At 33.1% G+C, this 20,504-nt stretch overlaps 2 protein-coding genes across 2 annotated transcripts; one reads left to right on the forward strand and one right to left on the reverse strand.

The window, feature by feature from the left end:
* Positions 1–591: 591 nt before the first annotated feature.
* Positions 592–4,282, forward strand: LOC126773416 (uncharacterized). Its single transcript, XM_050494361.1, has 4 exons — positions 592–735; positions 1,862–2,346; positions 2,862–2,972; positions 4,102–4,282. The coding sequence occupies exons 1-4, from the start codon at positions 628–630 to the stop codon at positions 4,280–4,282; spliced, it is 885 nt and encodes a 294-aa protein (XP_050350318.1). The 5' UTR covers positions 592–627.
* A 3,470-nt stretch (positions 4,283–7,752) lies between these two features.
* LOC126773429 (uncharacterized) lies at positions 7,753–19,334 on the reverse strand. Its single transcript, XM_050494383.1, has 4 exons — positions 19,177–19,334; positions 15,835–16,064; positions 9,938–10,054; positions 7,753–8,202 (listed from the first exon to the last, which is right to left on the reverse strand). The coding sequence occupies exons 1-4, from the start codon at positions 19,324–19,326 to the stop codon at positions 8,055–8,057; spliced, it is 645 nt and encodes a 214-aa protein (XP_050350340.1). The 5' UTR covers positions 19,327–19,334; the 3' UTR covers positions 7,753–8,054.
* Positions 19,335–20,504: the final 1,170 nt, after the last annotated feature.

Below are 20,504 nucleotides of genomic sequence, written 5' to 3' on the forward strand. Positions count from 1 at the left end.
AAATACCTACAGTTTAAATATTTCGGGCATTGGTATTGTAACCGTTGTAACGAGCATTACAAGTGTTTTCTTATATAACGTATCGTCATTTTCGCCGCCACCCTGGTAATCCACCTTCTATACAATGTATCTTGTTTTTATGTATAAAATTACTAATACATTTATGTGTTAGTAATACATATAAAAGATTAAAGATATGAAAAATAATATAATATGTAGTATCTATATAAGAATAGTTTCTATCTATGTCTATGGATTTTTCTGTAACCGTTACACATTGTACGTTGTCAGCAACGTGTATGCGAAATTAAGTAGTTAAGGCGTGAAAGTGAAAATAAATATACAAACATCAAATAACTTTCGTATTTATAACGTTATTAAGGATAGTATGTTAAATTGCTAAAAAGAAATAACTGGATGATTCTCAATGCTATAACATCCGTATTCAGCACCTGAACTAGTTCATAGATCACGAAACGGCGGGCGTTCGCAACCCAAATCGCTGGCAAAACATAACGGTTCATTAGGCGCTACGGAGGCTCTAAGTAAACATTCTACATTTTATCTTACACAGTATTCACACATCGACGGACACGTTGCGCGTTACGAATCAGAAACGGCTATACGATGTTGCTGAAGTTAATTTTGCTCAATTTACTGTTAGCGGCATCCGAAGCAAACGAAAGACACAAAAGATACCTCGTCTACCCGGACGGAGGTCCGGCCAGAGCTCAGGTATTGCTTTTTTATTCTCATCAATGGATGAAAATTTACATAACACAGATTTTAAGTTAAGTAAATGACGTTTTCTTTCACCGGATTCGGCTTAACGAAGCGATGTTTTTTATTCGTGAATTCAAATGCAATTAAGTCGCGCGCCTCGTCGTTCTTTTTGAGCTAATTTTTATTTATCTTTTGATTCCGAATGTTTTAGCGTATCAATGAAATAAATTCTGAATTCTGAGAGTTTCTGTATTTTCTTAATTCAATTAAATATCGTCGGAATAATAATTAATATTTTATGTATTCAACTTTAACGATTCATTCGAATTTCATTGAAAATCGAATTGAGAAGTGTTTCGTAAGTACGACTAAAATGTAAACATCATTAAAATTAAGCTTCGTGGCACATTTGTATTACTTTGTCGACTTTAAAACGTTATTATCTCGAAGAATCCTTCAATTACGAAACAATGAAACAATTTATTTGAAAATAAACACTTCAAAGTATAGCAGTTGTGAGATATTACTTGCGTCTCATTATTATTCAACTTAATTTCTTTGTTCTAATTTTTTTTAATTAATTTTGTTTACGATATTTTCTTTTTCGTTATTAAAGTTTCGACACGATAGGAACAAATAAAGGGAATACTTTTTGATTGAATTTCATAAAGAGCCTTTCAAAGGCCGGCAAATAAATGGAGTATTTAAATTATTTACCAAGATTGTTATTAATTTTTTTTATTATGTCTAGTAAATAGTAGAGAAATATGTATACTGGACTTATTACAGAGAGGCCTTGTTAAAGAGAATGTATGGGTGTTAATAACCTACCTTACAATAAGGTTTAATAACTACTAAAACTAAACGACGCGGAGAAAGGACCAATCGTATTAAATAATAAAACCAGGGTAGAGAAATGGAGTAATTCCATTTGATCGTTTCTCGATTCCAGGTTTTAGTGGAATGAAGTGATATAGCTGTAATATAATCGCTTTGATTAGGCACTGGCATAATTTGTGTCTGATCCTAATTTGATCGATTTGAGGATTAAATCTACGCTTGATTGTGTTTCGTCGTGAAGTAATAAATTTGATTACAATTATTTATGACTTAAGTAATTTTGGACGTTTTGTTATAGTTTATCATCGGCTTGGGTGTTCCCGTTGATTTAAAAGAAGCTTCTGTGACTGTCGGTACTGTTATAAAATTTCAATATGATTTACCAACAAACAGTACTGAATACACGAGTAGAATTTACGGATTTGCTAACACAGTATCGAGAGATATGGGTGGAGAAGTATCAGAAGATATTGAAGAAGGAAATGATATTGACTCAGATACGTCTAGAGATATGAACGAGATAGATGCTGATGTCGCTAGTAGTAGTAATGATACTTTAGTGGATATAACATTTGATGATAAAAGAAGAAAACGATCACTTATGTATTCAGAAGGTTATTCTGGAAATGCTATTAACAAATTGAATGTTAACACTGAATTGCCTTTAGAAGAAGCGATAAGACGTCAAGAAATACTAGATGAAAAACATTTAGAAGAAGAACAAGAACCGCAAAGGATGAACAGATGGGATTTCTATAAAATATTAGAACATATGATTGAAAGGTAGGTATCTAATTATTAAAATAATAATAAGTAAATAATTAATTATAACTAAGTTCAGTAAATTTAGTATTCACACAAACAAATTAATAACTATACAAAAATATTATCATGCGCATACCGAACGTAGTTCTCTTTAAATAAGAATTAAAAGTTTTTCAATACCTCGTTTGATGTTGGACGACTTGAGTAAACTTTACCGAGTCAGAGTTCGTTTCATTCGTCGCATTCTTGAATTAAGTTTGTTGATTTCAGCAGAGCCAGCTCCGAGTTATTGTTTAGGTTTTGTATACATTGTTTAAAAGTTATGAAACTGAATCAGATGACAAACAGTCTTAAATGGATACTATGGAGTTCAACTTAAACTTTGGGATTGTTGAGTGTCTCAGGTCAACATTTGGGTCTCTTTGATTTTTTTTCAAGCAAACATTAAAAACGATCTCGATTGTTGAATATCAAATAGAAAATTTGTCAAATTTAATAATGTTGGCTTAAAGAATATTTTAAAAATTCTATAGGTACGGCTATTCAGGTAGACCTTGCTTGCTGCGGAGCATCTGCGAGGCAGCTGAGGTGCCTTTCACATACGAGAACGGGTTGCTTGGAGAAATTGGCCATATATTATTCACGTAAGTGCCCGGCTACTTGTAGCCTATAAAAGCTTAATAAAGACGCCGGCTCGTAATACATACGTAACAGAGATTTTTTACAGGAAAAGTCGGAATTCTGAAGATGTTATTAACGTAATCCATTTAATACAATGTTAGGCATAAAATCTTGATTGTCTTATATATTTCCATATACCTTTAATTTTTTCAAAAACACTTTATATGGTACACCGTCAATATTTTTAAATAACAGTTGTAATTATATCTTATTTTAAGCTTGTGTATGTTTCTACAATATTTTTATATGATTTTAAATTTAAATACTATTTATAAAAATATATATACACGTTTAAAATAATAATATTATCATAAATAATCATTTCGGATATATATTTTTGAAAATTTGTACGTATTTGTCACAGAAATATTGTTATTTCTATTAGTTTCGGCTTGGTAGTAATTACAACTTACCTAACCTATAACTTTTATGTTCTAAGCCTACCTAAAATAATGTTATTAAACTTTAACTCTGTTGAAAAAGTGACATTAATTATCTTTATTATTCATTTAAAATTACTCCGTCATATTGTATAAAATTATGTCACTTGTAGAATTATAATATCGAAACCTTTGTAATATTCCTGCGACATACATAACTACATATGCATCTACGTGGGCATTAAACAAAAGTCCTCGACAACTGTAACTGTTTTTCAAAGTACCTTATTCTGTTATTTATTTACCTAGTGTTTAAGGAAAAATATTATAAGAAAATATTATTACGCTTGTGAATAAATTCTGAGCAATATCCAAATATGTATCCAGCAAACCGTAACGGACCATCGTCGCGGAATAAGTTCCAAATCCGTCTTGACAGTAGAAGAGGCTTTGCTAAGCTTTGCTGTTAAGGAAGATCCAGTACGGCACTTTATTTTTAACCGACTATAGCGAAGCTAAATGTATGTACGTGCATCTGCTGTCACATATCTTCTAAACTACCATAATTTGACGCTTTTTTGACCATAATTCGCTGGTTGAATGTGTCGTTATACTAAATTTAATATTCTGCCAGTGGACATTATAAGATCCTGTGTTACTATTTCTATCTATTAATATATATTTGAGTTTAATTATGTTTTCATTTGTTTAGGCCATCAACGACTAAAGACAGCTTGTCACATCACACTGACAATGAGTACCATGCGGCAGAGAGGCTTGGAAGGGAAGCTGGTAACAGTTGTGAGATGATGTTCCCTGAATGCGAATCATCGATACTGGAAACCTTCACCGGTATTGGGATGGAAACTTTGCACAAATTTGGGTTGTATTGAGATTAAAGATTCTTAAATTTTTATTGTGTTTCATTCAAATTTGTTTTCTATCATTCAAATTTTGTTATACTAATATAATACATGCAATAGTAGCTCTCCATTTATGATACTTTATCACGACTATTTTATGAAAAATCATGGAATCTACGAATTGGAAAATGAACTTAGACGGAGCCTCGTGGAATAGCTAGTTAATTATTTATTAATAATTACTTGACGAAATGTTCTGTCTAAGTACCGTCTATATTTTTTATTAAAAGTAGCAATGTCCATAAAGAAATGACCAAGTAAGTATACAGCTTGTGTTAAGAGTGGGGACGACTATAGTTAAAGAGCTCAGGATCGACATTGCGACATTCATAAATATTTATCGACCTGTCTTTCGACACTGAGAATAATTTATTACTGCCGGCGTTGAACTTGAGATCACATACCTGGAACAAGACCGGAAGGTTATTAAAAAAATTAAAATAAAATAAATATAGCTGTATGTACTCTATTTGTAATTAATAAATTATTGCTAGGCGACCCGTAAATCATTACACTATTGACGCTTCCAATTTGTTTATTCAATAGAGAAGTATAACATTTACTGATTGATAGTCAAATTACAATTTACTCCCGTTTATGAAAAGAAAATCATAATCTCGTCTTGGTCGTTGGCCAAGGCGAGATTAGGGCGGCTCTAGAACAGCTTAAAAACAACAAAGCTCAGGGAGATGACGGAATTACAACAAAGTTGCTTAAGGCAGGCGGGACTCCGGTCCTGAAAGAGCTAGCAAGCCTCTTTAATTCCGTTATCGAACATGGCAAGACCCCGGAAACGTGAGGTATGAGGTAGTACCGTTTTTCAAGAAAGGTGATAAAACCCTATTGAAAAACTACAGACCAATCTCCCTCCTGAGTCACGTGTATAAGCTGTTCTCAAGAGTCGTCACGAACTTGACGACTTGACGAGTTCCAGCCCCCAGAGCAAGCCGGCTTTCGATCAGCCTACAGCACCGTAGACCACATCCATACTGTTCGGCAGATTGTGCAGAAGACCGAATAGTACAATGAGCCGCTGTGTATGCCTTTTGTGGATTACGAGAAAGCCTTTGACTCCATCGAAACCTGGGCAGTGCTCGACTCATTGCAGAGATGTCATATCGATTGGACATATATCGAGGTCCTGAGATGTCTGTACAACGCCGCTACAATGACTGTCCACATCCAGGACTGTAAGACGAAGGCGATCCAACTGCGCAGGGGGGTGAGACAGGGGGATGTAATATCCCCGAATCTGTTCACCATATATGGAGTCAATGTAAACGGTGAGTACATCTCACACCTTCGATTTGCCGATGATATCGTCATCATAGCAGAGTTACTGGAACAACTTACCGAAATGCCGCGTAGCCTAAGCGAGTCTTCCCGGCGTGTCGTTCTCAGTATGAACTTGGACAAGACCAAGGTCATGTTCAATAGGCATGTCGTGCCGGGACCGATATACGTCGAAGGGAAACCTCTCGAGGTTGTTAGGGAATATACCTTCCTAGGACTGGTTATACAAGTCAGTAGAAACAACTTCGAGAAGGAAGCCGACCGATGAATTTGCTTGGGATGGGCAGCATTTGGCAATCTTCGTCAAGTCCTCAGGTCGTCTATACAGCAATGTTTGAAGACGAAAGTCTTCAACCAATGCGTCTAACCTGCCATGACATACGGTGCCGAAACGTGGACACTAACTGCGGGACTAGTCCACAAATTCAAAGTCGCTCAGCGTGCTATGGAGCGAGCTATGCTCGGAGTATCTTTGAAGGATAAGATCAGAAATGAGATTATCCGGAAAAGAACCGGACTCACCGACGTAGCTTGCAAAATTAGCAGGCTTAAGTGACTCTGGGCTGGTCACGTATGTCGTAGGACCGATGGCCGTTGGAGCAGACGAGTCCTAGAGTGGAGACCGCAGATCGGCAAACGCAGCGTAGAGCGCCCTCCATTCAGGCTGACTGATGACCTTAAGAAGATGGCGGGGACCGAATGGATGCGGAAAGCGGAGGATCGGGAGATTTGGTGCACCTTGGGAGAGGCCTATGTCCAGCAGTGGATTACGAAAGGCTGTTGATTGATTGATTGATTATGAAAAGAAAATGCTCTGTCTAGTAGCGGCGGAAGAAATTTAGCGGTTTCTTTTTGTCATTTTTGTGATTGCTTTCAATATTAAATATAATATCGTTACATTCCAAAAGTGTGCTATGATTAATGAACTAATAGTATAATAAACTTGTGCACACAAAAATAAACAAATATAATTCAGAATATTATGAAGTTCAACACATGAACTTATTAATATCAGAAACTACCAGTCTGATTTGAAAAAATATTTTAGAGATAAGATAAAATAATTTTCTAAGGAGCATAATAAAGGTTATATATATCTTAGCGCTACGATCCTAAGGAGCTGAGAAGCAACCATTAACGAAAACTAATATGGCGAACCATCCTGGTAGTTAGTTAATTAGATGCACTCGGTTTCATACTCATTAGGTACATAAAACAGAATGCCTCGTTGATCTAGTGGCTAGTTGGTACGGCTATCTCGTGTTCCTGGGTTCAGTTATAAAGTTTTACTGTCAAACAATTTTCGATGTTTGAAAATTGGTAGTGTACTCCGATAGCGTGTAAGCCGATAGTCCTTTGCTGGAAGTCTTTATTTTTGTCGGGATGGCAATCCGACATGACAGGCAATTCGGATTATAAGGGGAAGCGAGGATCATTTATATGCCTATGTCCTTAAAAAGGTCCTTCACTACTTCATTGTCAAAAATTTATTACGATTGCTTCAGTGATTCTTTGTGAACACACGGAAAAACAGATTTATTTTCGCTTGGATAATATTAATATAGACATTAAAAAGAATATAGACTAAAGACTAGACTGTATATATTTTGTATTTAAAAAAATAATGATGTGTTAGTAAGTACATTAAATATTTGTCACACAATCAGTGCATTTGTTTCTCATACTTAAATTAATAATAATAATAATGTCCTACGGACCGATTTCGGCTGCGGCGGCCAATCTCAAGAGAGATTAGCCAACTACGCAGGAGATATTATAGTGCACAAATGTGTGCGCAAACACAGGAGCACTGTCTATTCCCTAACTTTCATAATCCGATAGAACGTCAATCCGACACGACAGATATGATTTCAGGCGCAGGACCAACGGCTTTACGTACTTTCTGAGGCACGGGAGTGTACACACTTCTAACTTATAGACTCCAGGCTGTTACTGAGAATTTTCTGACAGAAAAACCCAATAACCTATATATATATTTACTATTATAAATGCGAAACTGATTTGATGTGATGCGGCTTGAAACTGGTTACTATAAATAAATACCGATATTTTTAAAATAAATGATTTTATTTATTTACAATAAAAGTTTTACAATACAATAATGGTTTACATTGTATATCAATAAATATTTCAATTTTATTGGATGATTAATTTTTTTTAAATATATATTTTATTTTTATAATATAAACAACAAGTTCACAAATGGGTACTAAATGAAATTTAAGATTCTATGAATAATAGCAATTATTGTGTAGTTACATAATATTAATTATGTATATTGTGACGCAACAGTATCCCGACATTATTAAAAACATCCCCGAGGGAATTTCGAGCTCCAAGATTTATAAATAATCAGAAAGATATACAAATAACCTTAAATAAGTTTTTATATGGTTTTTTTTAATACGTAAAAACATTTATTATTATTTTAATGAAGTGTTGTAAATAAATCTATTAAAGATAAAGTACAATTGTTATATAATAAATGACAATCTAGTTGATTTCGACCGTCTTCATACGCTTGCACGTAATTTGTGGAGTCTTCGTCTTTCTGATCCGTTATATCGTTAAGTGGACTGAAAAAAAATATTGAATAAGTTCATTAATAATATTTCAATTAATTAATAATATATTACTAATATTAAAACTATAACAAGTATTATTGATAATGCAATACAATGTCGCGTTATACACGAATTTAGCAAAAATAATGTACTACCAGTTTTAGCGTGGGGGGAGGGGAAGTATAAAGTACCTCCTTTTCTGTGCCAATGATTACGTGCATGTCATGACAAATTCATAATGATCGGTTGTTGGATGATCGGATAGTTAATACGTGAATGCGTAACAAACAAACTCACTTTCACCTTTATAATATCATAAAGGACATTTCATTTATACATCTCAATCACGTTAAAGATTCTATAAGTATGACAATTTTTTTTTAATTATATCAAAGCTAGAGTTATTTATAACGTTAATAAATAAGAATTTAGAAGGTAATGTAAGTTAACTGTAAATTAGTCAAATTTCACTTTAAGTGATAATTTAATAATGTAATATTCTTTGCCAAATCGGCTTAAATCCGAATCATAATATATAGTTTTATATATTTTATAAATATTTTATATATTTTTTAAGCCGAGATGGCCCAGTGGTAAGAACGCGTGAATCTTAACCGATGATCATGGGTTCAAACCCGGGCAAGCACCACTGAATTTTCATGTGCTTAATTTGTGATTATAATTCATCTCGTGCTTTACGGTGAAGGAAAACATCGTGAGGAAACCTGCATGTGTCTAATTTCACTGAAGTTCTGCCACATGTGAATTCTACCAACCCGCATTGGAGCAGCGTGGTGGAATAAGCTCCAAACCTTCTCCTCAAAAAGAGGAGAGGAGGCCTTTAGCCCAGCAGTGGGACATTCACAGGCTGTTACGGTACGGTATATATTTTTTTAAATTATACATAACAATAGTTTTCTAATATTATCTTAATATTCCTGCATTTTGTCGGAAGACATTGCTAGCTCATTATTACTACTTATTTATTGTTACTGTGATAACAATAGTCACATTAATACCTTTTAAAATACAGCAAATAAGAAAAAAAAAACTAATGAAAATTTTAAACATAAACAAAACATTGTGTGATGCGGGTAGCTTGAAATAATAGTTTTCATTTGATTAGATCTAGATGTTCAAGTGATATAGTGCCTTTTTGATCGAATTTTGTCGCGGAGACCATTTTAACAAGCCAAGTTAGTTAAAGATGTTATGTATTCGTGTATAAATAAGCCTTGGTACGCTTTCGACTATTATTATAGTGTTATATAATATTATTTATTATAATATTAGTTTGTACATACTACTAAAACTTTATATATATTTTTTATATTTTTTTAATAACCAAAAGTTATTAACCTATGTCCAAGGGACATAAAGTAGTTAGTATTGTAAGGTTGGCAATGATTATAGGCTGGGGGGACCACTTACCATCTAGATATTATTACATTGTGCTTACCACCAGTAGAAAATATTGTTTTATATACAAAGGTATAGTTTCGCCACGCCACTAACCAACCGTATTGTTGTGTTCCGTTATAAAATTAAAAATTGCCTAAATTTCTTTGCCCGTGTCTATATTCAAAGATGACTACTTACCATCCAATAGATAGTTAAATGGTTTATCTACAATACTTTATTAAAAAAGAAGAATCGATTGATTGAAAAAACGTATTTTATTATGAAGACATGAAATAAGTCTCAAGAAAAGTTTGTAACTTTTGAAGTCGGCTAAATATATACTCACTTCAGGATGAAAGTAGCTATTTCGTGCAGAAGGTCCTCGTTATTTACAGAGTGAAGTGGTTCGGCTCCGAGCTGACATAATGTTCGTAGTACACATGACGTACCATTTTGTCCGAAACTGAAAAATATGATATCAAATTATTAGTTATATCCTGCGATTAAGTGCTTCGAATTTTGATTACATATGTTCTAGTATTTAATATAATTAGCAATTTGGTGGAACTTCGAACCATTTTTTTATGTGGTCTCTTAAATTTTAATTTTATTTTAATATTTAGTCAACTCCTGATTTTTTTATGATAGATAATTTAATAAAATTTCAATTTTATTTATAACTACACATTTTGGCATCTGTTATTGTTTACTGTTTAAAACAATGTAAGTCCATTTAAAAATTGATTTTTAGCTCTGGCGACATTATAGTTCTTGAATTTACTATAAAATATTTCAATAACTTCTAAATTAAACGTTGTTATTATATATATATTATTATATAAGTTTCTTCCAATTGATAAACATAGGAAAGAACATAATGTAAAGTAATTTATAAGAAAAAAATGTCAGTACTAGTTAGTAGTTGGCTGTTTTGACATAATTAATGGAGCGGTGAATAAAACACAGTGTCAAGTAACAGTAACAGCCTGTTAATGTCCCACTGCTGGGCTAAGGCCTCCTCTCTCTTTTGAGGAGAAGGTTTGGAGCTTATTCCACCACGCTGCTCCAATGCGGGTTGGTAGAATACACATGTGGCAGGATTTCAATGAAATTAGACACATGCAGGTTTCCTCACGATGTTTTCCTTCACCGTCAAGCACGAGATGAATTATAAACACAAATTAAGCACATGAAAATTCAGTGGTGCTTGCCCGGGTTTGAGCCCACGATCATCGGTTAAGATTCACGCGTTCGAACCACTGGGCCATCTCGGCTTTTTTTAGCGTCAAGGCTTATAAGTAATGATATATATCTTTTGTTTTCGCAACATGTCTTATATATGTATGTTCAGATATATATCACATTGCTTATCATAATTAATTCAGTAGCAATGTGTAGTTTTTAAGCTTAATTTTGGGCGCTATGAGAGTAGAATATCAAGATGTGGAACTTTAGGGCGACTTTTCTATATATAAAGTATGTATAGAAAAGTCAACTCAGTCAAAGACTCTGACGTAAAAATATTTCACTTCTGTATTGTTGCATTATAAGTATAAAACACATCCACAAGGTAATATATTTTTACGGTCAACGCTGTAATGAAAGTCTTTTATAATTAATCGACAATCTAATAACCATATGGAAGGAAGTTAAAAATACAGCAACAATACAATGATAATCACTAAAGTATATATAGTTAGGAGATTTCTTGACTCACACAACAGCGTTGTTAAAAAATTACACTGATTTAAAACCGCCATTTTTATGTGGACAGTAAGGTTAAATTCATTAATAATTTGGCGCGACTTGTGATTTGTTGAATATGTTCAATTGTGTTATTTGGATATTTATGAGTAATTGAGTGTGTAATTTACATCAGCATACATTATTTCGTGTTCTATTTTTAAAACGATCGATTCGAGGTTTTTTTTTTTAAATTCACTTCTGGATGCTAAATATATACACTGTATCTAACAGTGTTTTATTAGATTAGACTCGATAAACAATCATAAATTACAATAAATGACGTTCGGAAAATGGGAATTGACAAAGGCAATTTATCTGAAAATTGCTTCCTGTTCCATTCGAATGTCAGAATTTAATTGATCGTGGTAATTTTTATAGTTGGTTTCATACTAATAAAGCGATTTAAATGCCTTAATGCTTTTTCTTATACCGAAAGTACCCTTTTTCTGCTTATTAAAAACAATAATTCCCATCACAAACCTCCTTTTAACATTTCTATTAAATTTGCCTGAATAAGATTTACTTTTAGTTAGTTTGACATATCGTAGTTAAGCATAGCGTGGGCTCTCTAACACAAAAATTTTTTTTTCAAAACGAATTTGTCGATCCTGTGATTTATAGAATAGGTAGGCAGACGATCATATGGACCACCTGGTAAGTGGTCACCAACACCTACAGACACTGGCATTGTAAGAAATGTTAACATCGCCAATGTGCTACCAACCTTGGGAACTAAGATGTTATGTCCCTTGCGCCTGCAATTAAGTGTAATTTAATAAACTTCATCGTCACTTCTTCGTCCTTCAAACCGAAACACAACAATACCAAGAACGGCTGTTTGGCGGTAGAATATCTGATGAGTAGGTACCTAACAAGACGAGCTTGCACAAAGCCCTACCGCTAGTAAGTGATTAGTATGTTCAAACAAAGTAAATCATCAGCTTTATTAAAGATAATTAATATCTTCTCTTGCTGCGCCCCACAGTGTCACGTGTCAAATTTGCATATGTTCCATATTGGTAATTTCCATATTCATGGTTACTCCTCCGTTCCTTAGGGTTATAGCCTAAAGTCATTTTACTTTAACCTATGCAGTGGTTATAGAGCTTGTTGTTGTTGATACAGCTTTTCTCAATAAATAGGAAGTTTAACACAAAATAACTATTCTTTAAGCTCTCTGAAGCCGTATATAGAAGAGACCATAGAAGAGAAATGCAGCAAATGCTTTTCAAATGAATTTTGTAATAATAAGCAGTTCACGAATGCTGTGGAGTAAGCCCATACAAATGCACATTTCGTTACCCGAACAAATATTACAGTGTGTATTTCATAGGGTTGCACAGATGCAAGATAATTAATAATACCTCTTGTCACTTTTGCAAAAGCTTGCGCAGAAAATACCGTAGTCAATTGAAAGAATGTAGAAATGTCTTAAATTCAATTTACATTAAAATTCAGTATATATATATAATATACATATATATATAAATATATATATGTATATATATACAATATGTTTATATATATATATATATATATATATATATAAAGTCAAATAACACTTCTACCTTTCAGACTCCGGGCTACTGAAAATCTTCGACAATAAATCGAATTTCTTCCCGGTCGGCCCGACTTGGAAGCCTAGGACCTCGTAATCTGCGGCCTTATATCTAGCAACTAGACCAACGTATTAAAATATCAGTTTATCTATCTTTTATTAGTCTACTACTACAACTATATATATACATATTTGTACATCATCACCTTACATTCTTCTTGTAATGTGACGTTCATTCCTCTTTTCTTTCACGGTTTATAAGCTTATTTCTTAAGCACCCAAGAAGTTACGGAAACACGTCATAAAACGCTTAAGGGCTTTTCCTAGTATTATCTTCCTTTTATTTTAGATAAACGCCTTTTTTTGTAACAGTAGTTATCATATGGTATCAGTGACATTCTTTTTGTTATATTCGTAGTCTTAAAAAAATTCATCTGAAAAATATACTGTAATTTAGTAGCCAATTAACTTCAATATATTAAGAGAAATTAAGACACCGTGAACAAAGTTTGTAAATCGATTGTTTAAGGAACGAATAAGAATAGACAAAGGTAAACTGAAAAAAACTAATTTGAAATTTTAAACTTCAGCGTATGGCTTCTTTTTGTTTCTTCTCGCTGCAATCAATAGTGAAGCTGGCGGATTGCCATCTTTCGTTAAGACAAGCTATTGGACGCTTAGTCAATTAGTTATCTCTAAAAAGTTCTCTATAAAGTATAATTCTAACGTCACTGAGCTGCAGTACTTGTAATTTTTATAAAGATTCGTGGCTTTAAAATGCTTTATTTTCTTAGGATACAAGTATTCCATTTTTGGAAATATTTTATATCATGTTAAGTGTAATTTAATTGGATTTTTCATATGTTACCAAATTGACAGGTTGAATGGGGCGGTGTATCAATATCAATAAATGACTTTTGTTTTTAAATATCTAATATTATATATGACCAAAGCTCGAAGATCATCTACGGGAGATGAAAAAGTTATTTACTAGAGATCATAAGTATTAGCAACTTTAAAAACATTAAGAATACTACATATTTTAAAATGCACGATATTATAAATAGGCGAATATTGTGTCTATTTTAAATTCATTTCACCTTCCATTATACAGGCATAATAGGCTGTATAGTGTTTTTATATTTTTCTAGATTTAGCTTATTATGTCAATGTAGTAGAAGAGCAAATTGTCCGTCCGGGAAGTTTTCAAGCGAACGCTGCCAAAAATTATACCAGATACGAGAAAACTTTATGTATAGATCTTCAAAATGTCTACAGAATAGACCGCAATGTCTATCTTTAAGAGATATTTCATAGTAACCAAATAGGGTTATATATATTTTGGTTCAGTTTTCAAAACCTATTAAAATCAGGCGTTTCTTGTAAAATAATATTACTGATTTCACTTTGAGGTTTACACACATCGTTTTAGGAGATAGACAAAATATTTTATATTATAAATGCATGTAAAATAGACATAAGTCGTAATGCGATGTATTAGCACTATACGGGCGAATAGATTGTCGGCTCTCTCATTTTTTTTCGTTTCCTGACCGACGAATGAAAATATACTTAATTAAAATCGTTTTAAATATGTTATAATATATTTTTTTAGATCTTTGTATAGAGACAATTAAAACAAAAACTAACTAAATTGGCATATAGTGAGGCGTTTACAGTTTGAAAAAGTGTTACAGTATGGAACGACCTAACCTCATTATTCCTAATGTTCTGGTTCAACTTTAGTGGCTTGCAGATATAACGTAAGTTTAACCTACTTACAGTGAATATATACGAAATTGTTTCTTTTTTATTTTGCTTGTATGGCACAGGCATTAACTTAGATAAATAAGTGTTTTATACTTTTTACAATGCAAGTGTATATAAAAGGTGGCTACGTACCATCTGATGGCAGGTCTAATACAATAAAGAAACTCATTTTGTTTCTTTACATGTCATGTTGATAAAGCTTACAATGTCTAGTAACATCCTATTAATGCCCCAAATTCTCTTCTCGTCTATCGAGGCTTTATTTAAGATAAAAGCTTATTTCAGTTGTTAAACAATGTGGCAGATTCATCCACAATATGTGCTGCACAGCAGGTGGTAAAGGAAAACTGCCTTTTGAACCACCAATCTTCGGTTAAGATTAATGTGATCTAATCACAAGTTCATTTCAGGACACAGTACATTACGATTATCATTTAAAAACATTATACGAACTGACTACGTTATCTTAGCTCACATGATGTTTTATATTACTAGTACTTACGTTGGTAATATTAAAAAGTGCAGAAGCATAAAAAATATACATAAAGGTTGCTAATCTAATCATAATATTGACTTTTTTTTATATATTAAGCGGGAAAGCAAATGACTCCACTCCACCTGATGGTAAGTGATAGTGGAGTCCAACGCGATGACGCCAGTACAGGCGGAAAGAATGTTCTGCACTAGCAGCTCCCGCTTTGCCGGCCCGCAACATGCCTCGCCTTCACGCCTCGTTTGTAGGAACTCAGGTTGTAAGAGGAGGATAACACGTGTGCGGGTAAAGAATTCCATTTTTTAGTGGTGCAACAAAGAAAAGAGTTGCCATGCGGTGACATCGAGAGCCAGCACACGTAGACCTGTAGACTTGCGTATTGTGTATCCCTAACATATATTCAATTAATAATTCTACAATTTTTGGACTTGCCTTTGGAGTCGGGTAAAAAAGAATATTTGTTTGTTCTATTTTTAATTAATAAATTCTGATTTGTCAATTTGATAAATGTCCACTTCCTTTGGTATGTAGTTTCAAAATTTATAAAAGCGGTGTTGTAAGGTTATGTATATTTTTATTTGGAAAATTGCTTATTCCAGTTATATAAGATGGAAACCCAGATTTACATTTCGACTAGTGTTTTATTAGGATAGTATAATTTTCTCAGATGACTTACCCGTTCAACATCCCCTCCACATATTTGTAGAAATGGTATAATTTCGCGTTATTCTCGTAATTACTATCTAATTCGCGTTTCTTCCTTGCTGTGCTCACGTAGCCTGAGTTAGCACCAAAAATGTCAACTGGTATTTGACTTCTGTTCCAGGGCAGCTGAAAATTTGCTTGAAATGCCCAGTTCAAATTGATAGTCTTAATTGGAGTTGGTGTCCCCAAGCCGATGTTCAACTGAAATATTAAAGTTCTAATTATTTATAGTGTTTATTTTAACAAACATAACGATATATAACACATAATGTCTAAAAAAACTATTTTAATTGAGTTCATTGTAAAAGCTACATTTCTTTTCCCGATCAGCTTAGTAGCTCAGTCGTGATGATAGTAAGTAAACTGACTGAGTTCTTTCCGTATTTATAATTTTAGTAAATATAGTATAGTGAGAATAATGGGATAAGCAAAGGCTTACTCTTAGATATAAGAGTTTCTAGCTCATTGATAAAAATTATAAGAAATCTACATACTTATATGTATTTAATAACATTTTAAAGCTGACTGATTGCGTATTAACGTACAATCTTCACCAGTAGATCCAGAAGCATGAATGTAAGGAAAGATGTTTAAAAATTCATCCTCTAATGTGACATGTGTAATGTGTTACACGGAAGCTCTTCATTTTTGAAGTTAGAATTATGGAAATCAGTGCTAACGATCATGTCAACAAAATTTCCGTAAATTGACTTTCTCTAAATATAAAAAAATATTACAGTCCTTATTCAGCATCAAAAGGTTGTTAATTTAAAATAGGAAAGAACGTTATTTTTCACATGAACATATTGAGTCCTGTTTTGTTATGTACTACACAAAACATCACCACGCTTAAGTGTACTTACGCAAGGTTGCAAATGGTTCCAGCTTAATTAGAAAATACGGTAACAGAACATTGAACAGTAGCTTATGTGTATATGGCATCGAAATCTTTGAAATAATGCATGTGAAATATATCGGGTTGGAAATTTAAATACCTTGAAAATAAGTAATATTACCAAGTTTTAGCGAACAACTTAGGCAACAAAGATGCGCTTTCTGTTCCCTGAGTCGCTATGGGAAATTCTGTGTAAGACCGACAGTTTCAGGTACTGTTCAACTAGAGTGTAACAATAACAACTTTTTAACCCTGGAAGCTACAATGAAATCCGTTTCATTGGCCTCGAAGAGCACGAAAAGTATTTGGTTCGCATGGTGGAGTAAGCTCCAAACATTTTTAAAAAGGAGAGAAAGCTTTAGCCACGCATAGCTTAACCTAATGCTCCACAATTACAAGCTATTACTCGTTTTTATCAAATATTTGTGTAGTTGTCACATCTCGCTTAAGAACAATTAACATAATCGATATACCTTCTCATTTTCATAACTAGTACTTAAATAGAAACTTTAATTTTGAGGACACTGACATTGCATATTTTTAAACTCTCACTTTGCATATCATTTCCAAACCTTTTTCGTTCTAAGGTTACAGACACGTCATGGCTTAAGTGCAACATTGAATGTACGAATTGTATGAAATAATTGCGTACTGGACTTGATTTTGTACTTTTAATTACATATGTGTATATTTTATAAGTTTATCATTACATTTTACCACAAAAATCAGCCATTTTTATTCGAAATAGGCCGCTCGATATTGGAAGGATACAAAATAATAACACCGTCAAAGTGTAAAAGCCAAAACCAACCATGGGTATGTAAGATGTTTTGTTCCTAGTACATGTGTTTTCTTTTTTATTTAAAATAGTTAATAAAGTAGCACACAGCTACCTTAAGGTAATTGTAAAAAATATTAACCGACCCTTACGTTTCCAATGCGCAACCGATTTTGAGCCCTCACCTAACAAAATAATATTAAGTATTACTATTTGGCGGTAGAATAGGTGGGTGGGTGGCGGTAGAATAGTGGGTGATATATATCTAGGCGAGCGTCAACAACCCCCACTACCATACTTCACTCACTGACTCACTCATTCTTATAACCAAAATATATGAATACAAAGTACTCATCAGTACCATCTAGCTAGATGGGTTAGCAAAAAGGTTTATATTATCTTAATAAATCTTATTAATAGTTTCTTAGAACTATCCAAAAACCAAAGGGTTATCCATTTTCATTGTCCCAAGCAGGGATCAAACACACTTGCGCGAGGAAAGTGCGTAATCGATTCTGTGAGTATCTTTGTTGTAGTTATCACGCTTGGTCGCACATGTGTCCGTAGCTTTACAGATGATTCCGCGTCGTTGTTATTTTCATCCCGCCTGGTCGCACAGACGTGGCCGTTTCACAGATGATTCAGCGACGCTTGGACGCTTACTTAAGTTTAATCACCTTACGTCCTAGCCTACATTATAAGGTCTAAGCATGAATGATTTTATTTTCTTATTACTTTGGAACATGAGTGTTAAGTTCTATATATAGTAATTACCATTATAATTGAAAATAATAATGCTTAAAAGTTGTTTTTTAATTCATCTTCTGTTCTATTGTGAAAATTGTAATTGCGAATAATTTAAGGTACTAAGGTTTTTAAAATTTCTGAAGCGGTTTATGTTTTTTTATTTTATCATTGGTTAAATATAAATATCCAATGTAGTATATTTTAATTTTTTTTTGATCATTACATAGGATTTGATTTAAATTTACATTATTAATTTTTATTATTTTAGTCAAATTTTAAAATAGTCCCTCCCGATTCCCACCCGACGCAAAGCTGCCCATAATGCAGGCCGCATTTCCGCGTTGTATGGCAAAATTGTTGGTTAAATTATATTTTAAAGACATATTATAATTTGTGTAATCCATTTTCGATTATATTTTACACACACATACACGATATAAATCAAATCAAATGCAATGTATTTATTTAATTGAGCTTTACAATAAAGCGTTTTTTAATCTTCACTATTATAACTCCTTTTCGGAAAGCAGCCGATAGCAAGAATAAATAACAAGAACCTCTTGAAGAAAATTACTTTTTTTTAATAAATCTATCAACCACATATAAACAAAATCAACATATTTTTTATATCGGTACTTTGTCTTTCGTAATGTAGATTCTACGGGGAAGAACCGGTAAAACACTCCGTAGCTGCTTTACACATATAATGAATTGAATGTCTTGTTTATTATTTACAAATTTTATATTATGTGATTAGTCAAAACGAACATATATAAGCCCCAGGGACCTCTGCTAAGTCAATTAAGGGTTCACTGACCCTTATTAAGTTTACTGCCTCAAAACTCTTTAATTAGAATTTGCAGTGAAAAAATATCAAAAATATTTTATCTTACTTGCAATAATGTTGAATTTGGAAACAACAATTGCCTCCGACTTCTATGTAATTCTATGTCTTCTAAACTTAGTCCACTTGCCTTTACGGTTATAATACACGTTAAATACATAACTACTGTAATTATAACGATGCTTCCTTTGGAACACATGTTTTACTTTGTACATGCACCCGTTAAATGCCAGCGAGGCGGATATTGCTTGAATCACTTATCACGTATCGGTGTTAACATAGACATAGCGACTGTCAATGTCATCTTCATCGCTTTTACACGAATGGTATACGATAGTTCAATGATATTTTTTTGTAGTTGTCGAGCAAATACACTGCTTGTGATTACCAAGACTTAGATACTGCCATGGGATTGAAGTAAAAAGGAACGATTACGTTATGAGGGAGACGGAAAAAGATAAAAAAGGACGACGAAAGTTTGTAAGGAGAGATAGGAATAACTAAATTGTAATGAGAAACAAAGTCTTTAAAAAAAAGGAAATTGTTATTAAAATCAACCTCGATATCTATCGACATTGTCTAAATATATAAAATAATATAAATTTGATAACGTAAACGTTATTCTAATTTTCGATTTTGTATACTATTTAATTAATGTTAAATGTACAATTATCATTGGCGAGTACAATAATGGCTGTTTTGATAGCGATTGTTCCCTATAAGCTGTGTAAACACGTAATAGAGCCGCCTACTTCGTGACGCTCGCTGTTAGGTAAACAAATTAGTGCAATACGGAGTCATGTGACTCCTGAGATTTAGACATAAGGCCGTGTGTATAATGATGAGAATTTTATCCCATCTTAATTATTTTATTTTGATAATCCATCAAATAATAAAATTAGAAAAAGTATAATTGACTCATACATAAAACATATACGAGAATATACTTGCAAATAATAATATGCAAATACACATTGCCAACGCTGAAGGTTGTGGGTTCGATTCCCACCCAGGACAGACATTTGTGTGCATGAACTGTTTGTCCTGAGTCCGGGGTTAATTATCTATAAAAGTATGTATTTACAAAAAAAAGTAGTATATGTGGTATATCAGTTGTCTGGTTTCCATAGCACAAGCATGGAAACCATAGTTTAATTTGGGGTCAGATGGCCGCGTGTGAAAAATGTCCCAGGATATTATTATTATTATTGTATATTATTTGTAATAAATGCAATGACTGAATTTTGTAATCTGATTACAATTTGTGGTTTAAATCTATCGAAATTCAATGATCGAAAAGTTACCGCAGATCTAGTTGAATATGAATTTTAAATTAATCGCTATCACAGTCGGCACCATGAAACGTCCAATTATTAA

The sequence above is a fragment of the Nymphalis io genome, chromosome 14, assembly GCF_905147045.1.
Source record: "Nymphalis io chromosome 14, ilAglIoxx1.1, whole genome shotgun sequence".
Taxonomy (NCBI): domain Eukaryota; kingdom Metazoa; phylum Arthropoda; class Insecta; order Lepidoptera; family Nymphalidae; genus Nymphalis; species Nymphalis io.

Bases quoted from the DNA above. Each gene is read 5' to 3' on its own strand.
- LOC126773429 (XM_050494383.1), bottom strand. From the start codon at position 19,326: ATGTGTTCCAAAGGAAGCATCGTTATAATTACAGTAGTTATGTATTTA. The intron at 16,065-19,176 runs GTAAGATAAAAT...TTAATATTTCAG, and splicing joins CAAATTCAACATTATTGCAA to TTGAACATCGGCTTGGGGAC. The intron at 8,203-9,937 runs GTGAGTATATAT...ATTTTTTTTCAG, and splicing joins ATAGCTACTTTCATCCTGAA to TCCACTTAACGATATAACGG.
- LOC126773416 (XM_050494361.1), top strand. From the start codon at position 628: ATGTTGCTGAAGTTAATTTTGCTCAATTTACTGTTAGCGGCATCCGAA. The intron at 2,347-2,861 runs GTAGGTATCTAA...AAAATTCTATAG, and splicing joins TTAGAACATATGATTGAAAG to GTACGGCTATTCAGGTAGAC. The intron at 2,973-4,101 runs GTAAGTGCCCGG...TCATTTGTTTAG, and splicing joins ATTGGCCATATATTATTCAC to GCCATCAACGACTAAAGACA.